At 49.3% G+C, this 16291-nt stretch overlaps 1 protein-coding gene across 2 annotated transcripts in view; it reads right to left on the reverse strand.

Annotated features, from left to right (window-relative positions):
• LOC310833158 (unconventional myosin-Ie-like) overlaps positions 1-16291 on the reverse strand; it is a 45998-nt gene that overhangs the window by 911 nt on the left and 28796 nt on the right. For both annotated transcript variants that reach the window (XM_083715585.1, XM_083715586.1), the window contains exons 14-27: positions 14233-14400; positions 12946-13031; positions 12538-12619; positions 12110-12216; positions 10081-10179; positions 9649-9793; positions 8784-8898; positions 7926-8095; positions 6705-6850; positions 4732-4878; positions 4083-4240; positions 3277-3357; positions 2111-2303; positions 798-979 (exon numbers count right to left, since the gene is read on the reverse strand). In XM_083715585.1, coding sequence (XP_083571711.1) covers positions 798-979; positions 2111-2303; positions 3277-3357; positions 4083-4240; positions 4732-4878; positions 6705-6850; positions 7926-8095; positions 8784-8898; positions 9649-9793; positions 10081-10179; positions 12110-12216; positions 12538-12619; positions 12946-13031; positions 14233-14400 — 1879 coding nt within the window. The remainder of the gene's footprint in view (positions 1-797; positions 980-2110; positions 2304-3276; positions 3358-4082; positions 4241-4731; positions 4879-6704; positions 6851-7925; positions 8096-8783; positions 8899-9648; positions 9794-10080; positions 10180-12109; positions 12217-12537; positions 12620-12945; positions 13032-14232; positions 14401-16291) is intronic.

Genomic DNA, 16291 nt, shown 5'->3' on the forward strand with positions numbered 1-16291 from the left:
ATCACCTACAATTGATAGATACAGCCAGGCACCAGGCATTCATTACTGCGGAAGCCACATTTTGTGGATCTTCTGTCTGAGATTAGACAGCCCCCACTGTCCTGAAAAGCCGCCTTTCAAAAATTTCCAGCAGGCATTTAAAGTCATTTCTGATTTTCTCTCTTATTTATTAAGTTTATTGTACAACACCTGTTCAGTGGTACCTCAGGTTAAGTACTTAATTCGTTCCAGAGGTCCCTTCTTAACATGAAACTGTTCTTAACCTGAAGCACCAATTTAGCTAATGGGGCCTCCTGCTGCTGCTGCGCCGCAGGAGCACGATTTCTGTTCTCATCCTGAAGCAAAGTTCTTAACCCGAGGCGCTATTTCTGGGTTAGCGGAGTCTGTAACCTGAAGCGTATGTAACCTGAAGCGTATGTAACCCGGGGTACCACTGTAATTCGTAGAAATGTAGAGCTGGAAGGGACCCAAAGAGTCATCTATTCCAACCCCTGGCAATTAAGTGGTATACAAATTGTTGAAATAAATAAGCCAGGGCTGGCTAATGTGGTGCCCTCCAGATGTCTAAGAAAAATGGGTAGACCTTATTTAAAAAATACAGGTTTCGCTAGAGCAGGCCATAATGAGTCCGTCTCATCTGCCATCTCGTTTTTGATGTGACTCTGAGCCAGACTGCCCCTGAACTTGGAGGCTCCAGTAGCTATCTTGGACAACAGCCGCTGAACTCAAGGTTGGGCAGGGAAACAGGGTCCATTCAACACACGCACCTCGCCAAGAAAAGACCCCCGAAAGCTTACCTTCCTTGATTATTTCAATGAACTCGTTGGCATTGAAGCTGAGCTCGTCTGTGTCTTGGGCGTCATAGGCGTAAAGGGCCCTGCACTGGGGGAGGCATGGCTGCGGTTTCGGTTTGGGCTTGGGCTTGGCCCGGCCTCCTCCTGGGATGGGCTTTGCTTCCTTGGACAGGCGCCTCTGGAGGCTGGAGAAAAGAGAGGTCAGCGTCAGGATTGCAGCAAACGGAAGCTCTCCTTTCCCACCTAATTCTGCTGAAATGATCTGCCACATCCCAACCTTGGCCAGAAAGGAAAGCCCGTTCCAAAGCTGGTGGGGTGTGGGGAGAGCCTTTGGCCCTCCTGATGGGTCTGAACGACAACTCCTGAGAAATTAAGAGCCTTCCGGATCAGGCCACCATCCTGTCCTCACAGTGGCCAAATGCCCTTTGGAACTTGGGAATCTCGATAGACTGCCTTTGGACCTGGAGGTTCCAGAAGGACCTAAGAGCAGCCTGGCAATCTGGATCAGGCCCCATCTAGTCCAACCCCCTTCAGACCCATCAGCAAGCATGGCAAACGGTGAGTGACCATTATGGGACAGCTGCAGGTCTCCTGGCCTAAACAAGAGTCCTTAAAACAACAAAATATGCAAGTTAAAAGATAAAGGCACCCCTGAGCATCAGGTCCAGTCGTGGTCGACTCTGGGGTTGCGGCGCTCATCTCGCTTTACTGGCCGAGGGAGCTGGTGTACAGCTTCCGGGTCAGGTGGCCAGCATGACTACGCCGCTTCTGGCGAACCAGATCAGCGCACGGAAACGCCATTTACCTTCCTGCCGGAGTGGTACCTATTTATCTACTTGCACTTTTTGGTGTGCTTTCGAACTGCTAGGTTAGCAGGAGCTGGGACCGAGCAACGGGAGCTCACGCCCTCGTGGGGATTCGAACCACTGACCTTCTGATCAGTAAGTCCTAGGCTCTGTAGTTTAACCCACAGCACCACCCGTGTCCCCACAAGCTGGCTCTTTTCATGGCCCAGAGAGTAAGGAAACACAGAATTAAGACCTAAGATACACGGCAAAGTGGCAAACTGCTGAGCTTGCCAAAGACCTGAGCTGTAAGGCAATATGTTTTTCTGGTTTTGGGGTGGTGTTGTTTTTTTCCAGCCTACTGGTCCCCATAAAACTGTCAATCAAATGGTTTGGGCAAAGGAGTTGCAGGCAATGAGCAGGAAAATCAGAGAAGGCAAGATTTAGTTCTGTAATCCAGAGTGTGTGTGAGAGAGAAGCAAAGTCTCAGTCTAGCATCAGGAAGGTGCGACGTCAAGCGAGCTCGCTCACCCAGCCACGCCTTGGTCCGGGACGTTCATGAAATCCAGGTTCAGCTGAGTCGGCAGGACTTTCGCTCTGGGGCTAGCCCCCTGGCGGGGCAAACTGGGCTGCTCCATGCTGACCTGCCTGGTCATCGAAAGGCGCTGCTGGAAGGGGGGCCTGGTCCCCGCATTGCCACCCCCACGGTTGCCCCACTTTGACCCTGCCGGGAGGGGGGAATAAATAAGAGAGAGTCAACGCCTGACCCTTTGCAAGGGGAACGTGGGTCGCCGTTTGGCAGGTTGGTTATTTCATAAAATCCACGCACCGCTTGATTGTAAGCAAGCATCAAAGCGGTTCACAAAACAATAAAATCTATAATGATGCAAAACGATGCTTTAAAACATACAGAAAGTTACAGCTACTAAAAACAGATCAAAGTTCTCAGCAGCTTTGGTAGATTCTTCTTCACAGTTCCTGAGCACATTAATTATTATTATTGTTGTTGTTGTATTATTTATACCCCACCTATCTAGCTGGTTTGCTCCTTTTTAAAACACCCCAAATGTTTTGGGTTTTAGGAGTTGAGTTTGTTCCCTGGCTTCCTGAATTCTTGAGTATCCGCTCTGGAATATCCTCACAGCAAACAGCCAAAGCATCCCCTGTAACACAGCCTTCCCCAAACAGCTGCCCTTCAGATGCTGGTGGGGCTCTCGGCAGCCAGCAGGACCAATGGTCAGAGACGGTGATGGAAGCCGTAGTTTAATCCAATCTGGAGGGAGCGCCAGGTCCTAACTTGACATGCAATAAAGGTGTCTCTTCTCCTGAGGTTGTCAGGAAGAGGCAAGCCCTTCTGGGATCCAGGCAGCTCTCCTAACCTGGCCTTTTAAAACCTGGAGATGTCTGAATTCGAATCCAGGACATCCAGCAGGCCAAGGCTGGGAAGAGGCCACAAGTGGGAGTCTGGGAGAATCCCCCTCCCCACCTGGCCTGATCCCTGGAAGAGGAGACAATACAGGGCAGGATGAACCTGAATGGGTTCTTAAAAGGACATCCAGCCCAACCCTGTATCGCCGGTAGCTTCGCATGTTCTTGGATGCCCATGTGTGTGTGTGGGGGGGAATTGAATTCCTCCAATCCTGCCTCTATTCCCCATCTTAGACAAGACCCCCCCCCCAGAAGAAAACATTTTTTACCTGTTGTGTTCGGCACATTCCAGCCAGGTGAGGTTCCCCTGCCCAGGCTCCGACTTTTCCTGGTGTCTTTCCGGGTAGGTCCTGAAATCAGGGGGTCCCACCGTCAGCTCTCGGAGGGGAGGTGGCCCCGATCCCCTGGGAACCCACCCAGCAGGGGCAGCAGCCCTTAAAGGTGGCCTCAGCGCCGTCCGACTCAAAAGCTCGCCGGAGGTCAGGGCCAGATTTAGCTATGATGAGTCCCTAAGCTACTGAAGGTAATGGGGCCCTTTATATGTCCAGCTGTCCTTTGTCAACAACAAACTGTCGCTGTTTTCTGTGTTGAATTTATGCTATATGGTAATTTATGGACCTAATAGGTCCATACACAGCACAAAACACTGTTGCTGTATGTAGGTTTTATTGATCTTATATTTATTTATCTTATATTGGAAATGTACACCCAGTTTTTCCTTTTTTGGGGGGGGGGCCCCCAAGAGAGTGGGGCCCTAAGATATAGCTTGTTTAGCTTACACGTAAATCCGGCACTGTCAGAGGGCAATCCACACCCCCAAAGACCTTCAGCCGGCAGTCATTACATCCCGATATCGTCAACGCAAAATGGGAGATAGAGGGTTGAAATAACGAATTTGAAATACTAGTTCCAAAGGTTTTTGGTGGGTCACTTAATAAGAGCGTGTTTTGCAAAGGCACACTGCTATAAATTGTATGTGGGGAGGGGTGTACGGGCTTTCAGAATGTATTTTGGGGTTCTCTGGGGAAATTTAAAGGACATAAATGAAATAATTAAAGAACTGTCCCAGACTCACGGGCGTTGCGGGGCAAGCCAGGCCCGATGCTGACCACCAGCACTTTGCCGTTGTTGCGCAGGAGAGTCAAGTCCCCCTGGCAGATCTGGAACTGGATCTGGCGGGATCCAGCGGCCCCCCAGGGACCCCAACCGTCTTTCTTTACCTTGAACTCCAGCCTGGGGCAGCAGAGAGGAAAAAACAGAGACAGGGAGAGGGAGAGATGAGAAAACGATATATATTAAAAGATAGCAGTCATTGGGTGACCTTGGAGCACCCACTATATTTCTTCCTAACCTACCTCACAGGGTTGTTGTGAGGATAACATGGGGGGAACCAGGCAGAGGGCCTTCTCGGTGGTGGCGCCTGCCCTGTGGAACGCCCTCCCACCAGATGTCAAAGAGATAAACAACTATGATGTATTTTTAATCCTTGTTGGAAGCTGCTCAGAGTGGCTGGGGAAACCCAGCCAGATGGGTGGGGTACAAATAAAAAATTGTTGTTGTTGTTGTTGTTATTATTATTGCATGAACCGCACGCATCACCCTGAATTTTTTCGGAGAAAGGATGGAATTAAAAATGTAAAATAAATTAATAAACGTGGCCTCGTCTTGTCCAAACCCACAGGACCATTAACTAATACTCTCAAGGGAGCAGCGCGGCTACTCACTGGTTGCTGAACTTGACTGGCAGCTGCTTTTGGGTCCTCTCTTCGTAGCGCTTGTAGAGTAGGCTCAACAGTTCTGTCTTGAAGACCGACTCCAGGACACTGTCGTATTGGGGCTCGTGGATGATGATGAAGTCGTCCTGCAATGTGCTTGGGCGAGAGAATATGGGAGACAGAAAGAGAGTAAGGACTTTAAAAAGCCAAAGGAGAGCCTTGCCTGCTGCAGCTGGATCAGGTCCAGACACCCATTTAGTCCAGCATCCTGTTCTGAGAGAGTCCCAAACACCTCTCTGAACCTAGGAATCGAGGTAGACTGCCTCCGGACTGGAGGTTCCATCATAACATCAGAAGAGCCCTGTAGCTAGACCACCTAGTCCAGCAATTCTGTCCTCCCAGGGGTCAAACTCCGTACTTGCGATTCCCACCAACTGATATCCAGCAAATTGCCTCCGATCCTGGAACTGTATTATTCTTATTTCAGTTTCTTACCCACCTTTCACCATAATGTCCCAGGGCGCGTTACACTAATTTTAAAATATTAACATTAAGAAACAGTGGGAAGCAAAATTTACAGATTGCTCCTTGTTGAAAGAAAATGATATGAAAATGATATATAGATGGTATATAACACCAGTCCAGCTAGGAGGAATGTACAAAACCAGTTCAAATATGTGTTGGAAATGTAAAGAAAAAAAAGGGACCTTTTATCATATGTGGTGGGACTGTAGTAAAATTAATTTTTGTGGGGGAAATGATATATAATGAGTTGAAGAAAATGTTCCAATTAACATTTGTCAAAAAGCCTGAAGCATTTTTGTTAGGGATTGTAGGAAAAGACCTGCCAAGGAAAATGAAAAATATCTTTATGTATGCGACAACGGCGGAAAGAGTCTTAATAGCACAAGGATGGAAGAACGAGGAAATCCCGACCAAAGAACTGTGGCAAGAGAAATTGATGGACTAGGCAGAATTGGCAAAACTGACACAGAAACTACATGACAAGGATAACTGTGATTTTAAAGATGAATGGGAACCCTTTACAAAGTATTTAAAGAAACAACAAAATGAACTGGACTCCTTGGCAGGTTTTGAATAAACATTCACCAACTTCTTATTGATAACATCTAGATAGATAAATTAAGGATCTGTACAGTTTTGTAACATGCAGAGAATAACATATGTTGATAAACCAGAGAGAGGAGCTGAGGGAAGTCAAGGGGGGGAGGGGAAGGGGGGCTATATTTTGGGGAGAAGGGAGGGGAAAAAATAGGGGGGGGGATTGAAGGATGATATGTTTTTTGATAAAATGCTATGTTAGAATTACTAATAAAAATGTTTTTCTTAAAAGAAACGGTGGGAAACAAATTAGCCTTAAGAATATTATCGACATCAAGAGCGCATTCAGGCCAGAGTCAATCACAACAGAGCCACTTTAAACCGTCATGGCTTCCCCCCAAAGGATTCTGGGAGCTGCCATTTGTCAAGGGCGCCTCATGGAGCTACAGTTCCGCGAGTCCCCAAGGAAGAGGGATTGGTTGTTGAACCACTCTGGGAATTGTAGCTCTGTGAGGAGAATAGTGGGGCGTATCCTAACAATTCTCATCACCTTTAAACTATTATTAAACTATTATTATTTATTATTATCTTTAAACTACAGGAGCCTTTGGGGGAAGCCACAACTGTTGGTTGGCACAGCTCTTTAGACATGTGGTGTGAATGTGGCCAGAAACACACTCAGAACAGACCCAATGAAATCAACGTGTCCATTCATTCCAGTGGGTCTACTCTGAGTAAGGCTAGTGTCGGCTAGAACCCTTGGGGCGCAAAAGAAGTGACTGGGGAGGATTTTGAGGGCCAGGCAGAGATGCTTGGAGGGCCACCCCTGTTGACTATGGAAGGAGGAGCTCCTATACTCCAGCCTCCCCACAACTCCCTAACTGCTCCCCCCCCCACAGCCCACTGTCGTCATCGCTCACCTCAGGGACACTGACTGGACCCGCTCCACCTCGATCTGCCTCTTCAGGACCTCCCTGATGGCTCCTTTATCTGGGCCCTGCTTCACCTTCTCGCGGCCGATCAAGTAGAGGAACTTGGGGGTCAGGATCAGGTCCCGCTTCACTGTCTGCAGGGAAATTATGAAAAACGGGTCGTAAGAACATCCAGCAGAGACATCACCTTGCCAACAAAGTTCCGTATAGTTAAAGCTCTGGTTTTCCCCTTACGGATGTATGGAAGTGAGAGCTGGATCATAAAGAAGGCTGATCGCCAAAGAATTGATGCTTTTGAATTATGGTGCTGGAGGAGACTCTTGAGAGTCCCATGGACTGCAAGAAGATCAAACTGATCCATTGTGAAGGAAATCAGCCCTGAGTGCTCACTGGAAGGACAGATTGTGAAGCTGAGACTCCAATACTTTGGCCACCTCATGAGAAGAGAAGACTCCCTGGAAAAGAGCCTGATGTTGGGAAAGATGGAGGGCACAAGGAGAAGGGGACGACAGAGGACGAGATGGTGGGACAGTGTTCTCAAAGCTACCAGCATGAGTTTGACCAAACTGCGGGAGGCAGTGGAAGACAGGAGTGCCTGGCATGCTCTGGTCCAGGGGGTCATGAAGAGCCGGACACGACTAAATGACTAAACAACAACAAGAACATCCAGCCCGGTTCTCACATTGGCCAAACATCCCAAAGAGTTTTGGAACCTAGATAGACTGCCACTGGGCCTGGAGGTTCTGTAAGAAATTAAGAAGGGCTGGCTGGATCCAACCAGTGGCCCACCTAGTCCAGCCCTCCTGTTCTCGCAAGCTTTCTGCATTCCTTTGTGTAAGAACCTCTTGCGGATGTAAGGATAAAGGCTAAAGACATATTCATAAACAGATGAACATCATAACTCTAGCAGAAGATCCCAAACTTCTTTGTAGGGTCTGCATGAGTGCTGGACACGCATGTGGGTTCAGGAAAATGCTTGCAACAATATTCAGCAATGTTTACTGCCTCCGACGGGGAGGCAGAGCCCAGGCAACAGGGCAGGACTCAGAAAGAAAGACGGGGCTATAAATAATAATAATAATAATTTATTTATATCCCGCTCTCCGCAGCCGAAGCCAGGCTCAGAGCAGCTAACAACAGTAAAATGTTGCAGAAAATGCATGCAGAAAGATGGCCACAAAAAAGGACTCTGGCAGTATCCTGGCTCACCTTGAAGCGCCGGTCATACTTGACAACCGTGTCAGCAAAATCCACGCGCTCTCGCCGGCCCACAAAGCGGCGCAGCTCAGGGTGGGTCTCCAAGCCGATGTAGTCGCCCACGAAATTGCGGTTGATGCTGTTCCGGCGACGCTCTTTCTTGTTCAGAACGATGTTGGACGCTTTGCAAGACACAAGCGAGAAAGAAGCTAGGCCTAGCTGCGGCCAGGCACTCTGTGCGGGCTCAGAGACAGTTTCCCAGTAGTCACACAACCCAGCGGCTAAGCCCTGCTGTTATGTACTAAGTTTGGATCCTAGATTAATAGGCAAGTAGGATCCTAGAATGCAACAACTGATTGGCTTGCAGGAAAAGACCAATCAGGCTCCAGGAGGGAAGCAGAAATTAAATCACTGTTTTACAAGCTGCAATTAAATCACTACAGGATTCCGAGTATATTTCACCTTAGGCGCACTTTTGGGGCACTGCGCTACCCAGAGTTCAAATTGCGGAGAAAAATTGCTACGAACCCTTGTTTCACATCACCTGATTTTGGACACATATGGGCCCCCGTAGACTCATGGAACTGCAGAGTGGGAAGGGACCACTTGAGTCATCTAGTCCAACCCCCTGGAATGCAGGAGTCTTTTGCCCAACACTGGGCTCGAACCCAGGACCCTTAGATCAACGAATCTCATGCTCTACTAATGGAGCTAAAATAATGGTCAAGGGTGCTGTCACAAAAGCCTTCTCTGCCCCCTCCTCCGTAATTCAAGTGCTGGTGTCACTGGCCACACGGCTCCTCCTTTGGGATGTTTGTGGAGCAATGAGGGATGCTCCAGCTCAGCTGGGTCAACTAGAAAACAGCTCACCTTCTTCCCTCATCTGAATGTACTTCCGGACGGCCACGTGTTTCCGCCACGCCTGTTGGATGACGCGGGCGTAGCCATCGTAACGGCGCTCGCGCATCTCCTCCAGGAGGAAAAGCTGGAGAAGGAGGGAAGGGGAGAAGAGAGGGAGATCAATCGGGGCGGCATTGCCAGGGGCAGGAAGGAGTCAGCAGACTCCAGAAGGAGCTGCCATTTTCTTGCCTCCCATAGGGATCCTTCGCAGAATTGCAGAGTTGGAAAAATGAAAATGTAAATGTAAATGAAATGAGCTCCAACCTGGAACAGGCAGGGACCAATTTAACTTTTCAGACTTAAGGGCGGGAGAATGTTTGGAAGCTGGAACTTGTGACCCATCTCAGCTTCTCACTGGGGTGTTTGGTCAGCCACTGGGAGACAGGGGGCTGGAGTAGCTGGCCTTTGGCCTTATCAAGCGAAAGGCTGCTCTTATATTAAGGCTGAAAGATGAGGGAGGGAGGGAAGAAAAAAGAGGGAGGGAGGGAGGGAGGGAGGAAGGAAGGAAGGAAGGAAGGAGAGGGAGGGAGGGAGGAAAGAGGGAAGGAAGGAAAGAGGGAAGGAAGGAAGGAAGGAAGGAAGGAAGGAAGGAAGGAAGGAAGGAAGGAAGGAAGGAAGGAAGGAAGGAAGGAAAGGAGGGAGGGAGGGAGGAAAGAAGGAAGAAAGAAAAGAAGGGAGGGGGAGGGAGGGAGGGAGGAAAGAAGGAAGGGAGGAAGGAAGGAAGGAAAGGGAGGGAAGGAGGGAGGGAGGGAAGGAGGAAGGAAGGAACTTGAGCACAGCCATCTTCCTCCCTGACTTCCCCCTGGGAGCCTCTGCTCCTCCCTCCTGCCCTCACCGACTCTGGAGCTTTGATGAAGACCTTCGTCCGCCCCAGCTGAAACTGGTCCAGGTCCATGTTGACAGATTTCATCAGGTGCACCACGCCCTGTTTCTCGTCCCCACGCCACAATGGCCATGTCTCTGGGGTCAGGATGGCGTACCTGGGAGAGAGAAAGAGAGAATGTGCCTACGGGGGTTTGTACATGTGAAAGTGGGGAGGGCGGAAACAGGTTTTGGGAACGGTCCGGCCCTTTCTGACCGGCGCCTCCTTCCCTTCGGCTGCTTCTGCATAGTCCAAGGCTTCATCCCCATCAATAGGGGAAGCTTTCCGTGATGGCCCACAAAGACTGAGCTTCCGTCGAAAGGCGCAGGAGCAGAGTAGGGCGGGCTTTTCCTCTGGTCAGTTGGCAACCCCAGAAAGGACACAGCACAGCACACAAAGCCTCACCTATGGAGGAACTTGTGAAAGACCCGGCGGTAGGCGTAGCCGGCTCGGCGCACCCGGATATTCTCCCGCAGGCCCAAATATTCCACCTGGTGCTTCACCCTGGGGGAAGGAGCAGAAATTGAGGGCCACAAGAACAACAGAAGCAGCCTCTTATCGTCCTTCCCATAGAGAACACAATAACTTTGGATTTGCTATAGTTAATTGTTAATTGTTCGGCATTACAATAAACAGTGAGAGATCTTAGAAGTTTTCTGAGGCCTACATAGGAGAAGGAAATTAGAACTGCTTAATCTGCATATAAGAGAACCAGCAGGGGTGTACCAGCCAATTCAGGGGTGGGCATTTTCTTTCTCCATATTTCCTACTAAGGAGTTAATATAGAAGTTGAATAAAGTAGGTGCAAGGACGCAACCTTGTTTAACACTATGGTAGGCTTGGATTTCCTTGGGTATGTGGCCCTGTCGGTCACACCTAACCCAGACTCGAGTGTTTTCGTACAAACTGCGGATGAGGCAGAGTAGACGTCTATGTTTGAGGCGCTAAGTTTTTTGGATCAAATGGGAGGTTGGGGGAATGCGGGGGGAGAGAGACTGCCTGACCTTCTGGCAACAGCTGTTCAAAGATAGACTGCTCCTGGGCACAGAAGTTCCATTGAGCCATTCGTTACAACTGATTGGGCTATGTCACAAAGAGGAAAGCGGGGTTCCCCTCCCAATTTATGGGAGAAAGAGCAGAAGAGGCAAAAAGGCCCTTGGCTGGATCCGAGTTTCACGGGCAAGAGGGAATTAAGAAGCTCTCCTTTGTCACTACTGTCTGTGACATTCAGGGGTATAGTGCTCTTGGACATGGAGGTTCTTTTAAAAGCTATTATATTGAATAAGCTTCTCATCCTCCTCAAACTGAGCACATAGGGGTGTTTGAGAGAGTGCTGTGGGTACCCACCCAATTGCTTCTCTTCCCCCTCTGACTTAGCCCCCACGCACTGAGAGACACCACACTCCTGTCCTTTGCTACTCCAAAAGATCTGGGTCAAAGAATTCGCCTCGGAAAGACCATAGAGGGGAGAGAGAAAATGGGACAGAGTGCCCCTTCCCCCCACTTCCTCCTTCCATTCCGTGAAATTTTCGCATGACAAATCCAGCCTCATCCCCTCCCAACCAAGGGAGCAATGAGTGTGTGTTGGGAGCAAAGGGAGCTTTGTGGCTCCCAGGAAACACCCACCGGCACCACGTTGGTGACTCCCGCCATGTTGAAATGGGTTCATTCGACTCATTTTAAACCCAGTTAGAAGTTTGTAGGGGATTTAAAACAGAATACCAGGGCACCTTCTCAATATGCCTGAAGGAGCGTCTCTACCCCCATCGTTCAGCCCAGACACTGAGGTCCAGCTCCGAGGGCCTTCAGGTGGTTCCCTCCTTGCGAGAAGTGAGGTTACAGGGAACCAGGCAGAGGGCCTTCTCAGTGGTGGCACCCGCCCTGTGGAACGCCCTCCCATCAGATGTCAAGGCAGTAAACAACTATCTGACTTTAATAAGACATCTGAAGGCAGCCCTGTTTAGGGAAGTTTTTAATGTTTGATGTTTTATCACTTTATTAATAATAATAATAATAATATTCTATTGGGACAGCCAAGAGTGGCTGGGGAAACCCAGCCAGATGGGCAGGGTATAAATAAAAAATTATCATTACTTATCAATGTAGGGGGAATTAAATATCCCTTTTATCACACCACTGTCCTTGTTATTATGGCAGTTTAAGCAGGGAACTGGGAACCTGAGCAGCTCTGAAGATGTTGGTGAGCTGCAAGTCCCATCATCACCCCTGAACTGCCTGGAATCCAAGTCTCCTCAAATTTAATTAAATCCCCTTTAAAAACCATCCTTGCCTGCAGCTACACTGGTTATTCTTCATGTGTCATTTTGGAGGGGTCATACTGTCTCCCCTCATTCCCCCTCTTCATCTCTAGAACAGGAACTGATTTGAAGACCCCCCCACCCCATCGGCCCCATGTGCCCCACAGCTGCCCCACCTGCTCTCCTCCCAGTCGCGGGGTCTCTTGGTCTCGTTCGGCTTGATGCATCTGATGTACTGCGGAGTGCATTTCATCAACGTGCTGACCAGGTCGTTGGCTTGTCTCTTTAATTTTTTCCCAGGAGGGGAGGAGGTGGAAAGAAAATAAAATGTTTTGTTCTGTTTAATTCCCCCCCCCTTTTTTTTTTGGAGTCACAGCACAAAAGGAAAAGGGATGGGGAGGAGGGAGGAAAAATTAAGCAAGCAATAAGGACAGGGGAAGTGGAGCCAATGCTTGCTTCCTTTCTGTTCCCTTTCCTGCTGCAGTCTGATATAGCAGCTGCTGCATAATTGTATTTCTTAAAGCAGAGAATCCTAGCCCTTATGGATATACAAACACACACACACTCTTTCCTTGTCTCCGCATGCGCTGCCAAGCCACACTACCTTGATCTTGCTGCCAGCCGTGGTGGGACGCCCTTTCTTCTCTGCGTTGAGGTTTTCAGGAAAGAGATCTCGGATGAATGGGCTTTGGACAACAAGAAAAAAAACATTAAGGGCCGTCATTTCCCTTGTAGGAAATGTCTCATATGGCCCCAAAGAAAGGTACCACTTTCGAACACCGTCTCCTGACATCGCTTAAATCTTCCCATTTTACAGATGGGGAAGACTGAGGATCACCCAGGAGACATTTAACTCAGCTGGGATTCAAACCTGCAACTTCCAGGTGTGAAACGCCATCCGGAAGGGACATGCTAGCAGGGCGGAGATGAGTTCCAGGAAGGAATTTTTGTTGCAAGGGGGCTGGAGGTTTGCTTTCGAGGGGCACCTTTCTCCCCACCCTGCCCCACTCACATCTCACTGCTCTGCATCAGCTCAATGAGGTCCGTAAAGAGCACATCGCGGTTCCGTTCGCAAAAGCCGTTCACGTCGTACGAGACCTATAGCACGCGGGAAGAAAAAGGCTTAGGTTGCTGGACTTTGCAGTTACATGATGCAGATTCCGGGGGGGGGGGGTCCCCTGCCCGCCCTCCACAATGCTGAACTGAACCAGATGGACCAAGGATCTGACTCAGGAGGCGGCAGCTTCCCATCCTCCTGATTTATTCAGAACCATGATCTTGCTTTCCTTTTAGCAGAAGGGCAGACAAAACTCAGTGGTTAGTGCAGCTGTTTGGCATGCAGAAGGTCCCATTTCAACCCCTGACGGCATCTCCACACAGGGCCGGGAGAGACTCCCTGCTTGTTGCATGACTTAGTGGCAGTGACAGCCACCAACGGCCTGCCTTTCCCTTTCTTTAAATTTTCCGAAATTGTTTGTGATTCAGTATACCTGCGGGTCAAGGGACGCGGGTGGCGCTGTAGGTTAAACCACTGAGCCTAGGGCTTGCTAATTGGAAGGTCGGTGGTTCGAATCCCCGCAACGGGGTGAGCTTCCGTTGCTCGGTCCCTGCTCCTGCCAACCTAGCAGTTCGAAAGCACGTCAAAGTGCAAGTAGATCAATAGGTACCACTCCGGCGGGAAGGTAAACGGCGTTTCCGTGCGCTGCTCTGGTTCGCCAGAAGCGGCTTAGTCCTGCTGGCCACATGACCCGGAAGCTGTACGCCGGCTCCCTCGGCCAGTAAAGCGAAATGAGCGCTGAAACCCCAGAGTCGGCCTTTAGTGGTGTTATAAAGGGTACCCACAGGTGTAAAGGTAAAGGGACCCCTGACCATTAGGTCCAGTCATGGCCGACTCTGGGGTTGCTTTGTTCATCTCACTTTACCAGTAGTCCCAGCGAGAGATAACCAGAGCATGCACCACTCTGGCGAGACAGTCTGCGGGCAGGGAGGGTCTCATCCTGTGTACCAGATGGCGCTGGTAGACAGCTGCCCTGGACACAGAATTAACCTGTGCCTCCATGGACAGCAGTGAGTCCAAAACGACTCCCAGGCTGCCCACCTGGTCCTTCAGGTGCACAGTTACTCCATTCAGGACCAGGGAGTCCTCCACACCCGCCTGCCCCCTGTCCCCCAAGAACAGTACTTCTGTCTTGTCAGGATTCAACCTCTATTCAAAAAAGATGCACAGTTCCGTGGATGAGGGAGGAGGGAGACCTACCCACTGCTTCCTTCTCAGATTCCCCTCCTGGGGGGCACTGACCTTCCCGGCATAATGGTGGATGACGAAGCCCTGGTTCCAACTGTTGAAGTGGGGGTGGGTCCCCAGAGCCGTCTGGAGCTTCTGCAAGAGGTTGTGGTCGGCCCCCTCGCCCTTGGCGTGCATCGTGGCACAGACGTCGTCCAGGATGCTCATCAGCCCTGGAGGATTCTGGGAGTGGGCGCAGCAACGCGTGGGGGGGGGGTTAAAGAGGAGAGGAAGAGAAAATAAATAAATAAGAGGAGGCTAGGAGCTGAATTAATTGGGATGGGAGATTGTTTTCGTTTGTGCATATATGCATGTTAGATATATCATTATTATTGAACAATTATTAACGATTAGTATAATTATATCATAATATAACATAATATTGATATCATCAGTAGTATTAATATCTTCTTGTTGCATTTGTATTTCCCCTTCCCCCTCCAAAAAAGAGCTCAAAGTGCCGAGTGCGAACTTCTCCCTCTCCATTTTATCTTCACAACAACCCTGCGAGGGAGGGCAACCGACCCAAAGTCCCCTCAGTGGGGCTTCACGTGGCTGATATCCAATGAAGCCGAACGTTGGGAGATTTGGGACAAATAAAAGAAAGGACTTTAATAATAATAATAATAATAATAATAATAATAATAATAATAACAACTTTTATTTATACCCCTCCCTCCCCAGCCAAGACCGGGCTCAGGGCGGCTAACACCAAATATAAAAACAATTGATTAGAATACAGCTTAAAAAACAAAATTAAAACACAACATTAAAACATTAAAATGCAGGCTCATTTCAGTGGAACTCAATCAAAAACCTTTTGACTTTGTCGTGCGGTGCAGAGTTAATCTGTGGAACTCTCTGCTGCAGGAGGCAACGACGGCCACCAAATTGGATGTACTCTATACATGCACCCCTTTTGCTTGGATACCTGTTTGGTCATTTGGATGGCATACATATCGATCTGTATTTGTAAACTAAGATGGATGTATTGATGCTTATTCTACTGCTAAGCTGTCAGGCTTGTTTTTCCTCTGGTGTTTTCTTCCCTATTCCCCCCCCCCCCGAGTCAACTTGCGCCCCCAAAAGAATCTCTATAACAGGAGCCACTCTGCACCCTTGCCCAGCGACAACTCCCAGGGTTCTTTGAGGGGAGAGGCGACAGTTCAGGCAGGTATGAACCCCGGGACGCAGGAGGTGGTGAGGCTCCTCCTTCAACTTTTAATAAATAATAATAATAATAAAGTTTTATTTATATCCTGCCCTTACCAGCCGAAGCCGGGCTCAGAGCGGCTAACAACAGTAAAAGTAACACAGTTTACATAAAATCACAAACAATTAATTGAAATACATTCTAAAATCAATTCAGAATCAAATCAATTCAGAATCAAATTAATGGCAACCATTGGGCTAGAGTTCTGCGAGGATTGTCAAAGGAGGGGGTCAGACTGTGCCTTGGCCAAAGGCCAGGTGGAACAGCTCCGTCTTGCAGGCTCTGCGGAAAAATATCAAGTCCTGCAGGGCCCTAGTCTCTTGGGACAGAGCGTTCCACCAGATCGGAGCCACAGCCGAAAAAGCCCTGGCTCTGGTCGAGGCCAGCCTAACCTCCCTGTGCCCTGGGATCTCCAAGATGTTTTTATTTGAAGACTGTAAGGTCCTCCGTGGGACATACCAGGAGAGGCGGTCCCATAGGTACGAGGGTCCTAGGCTGTATAGGGCTTGAAAGGTTAAAATCAGCACCTTAAACCTGATCCTGTACTCCACCGGGAGCCAGTGCAGCTGGTATAGCACTGGGTGAATGTGATCCCGTGGTGAGGACCCCGTAAGGAGTCTCGCCATGGCATTCTGCACCCGCTGGAGTTTCTGGGTCAGTCTCAAGGGCAGCCGCGTAGAGCAAGTTACAATAATCCAGTCTGGAGGTGACTGTCACGTGGATCACAGTGGCTAGGTCAGGGCGAGAGAGGTAAGGAGCCAACTGATTAGCTTGGCGGAGATGAAAAAATGCCGCCTTTGTTATAGCTACAATCTGCGCCTCCATGGAAAGGGAGGTGTCAAAGATTACACCCAAACTCCT

Source organism: Podarcis gaigeae, assembly GCF_964106915.1.
Source record: "Podarcis gaigeae genome assembly, chromosome: 16".
NCBI lineage: Eukaryota > Metazoa > Chordata > Lepidosauria > Squamata > Lacertidae > Podarcis > Podarcis gaigeae.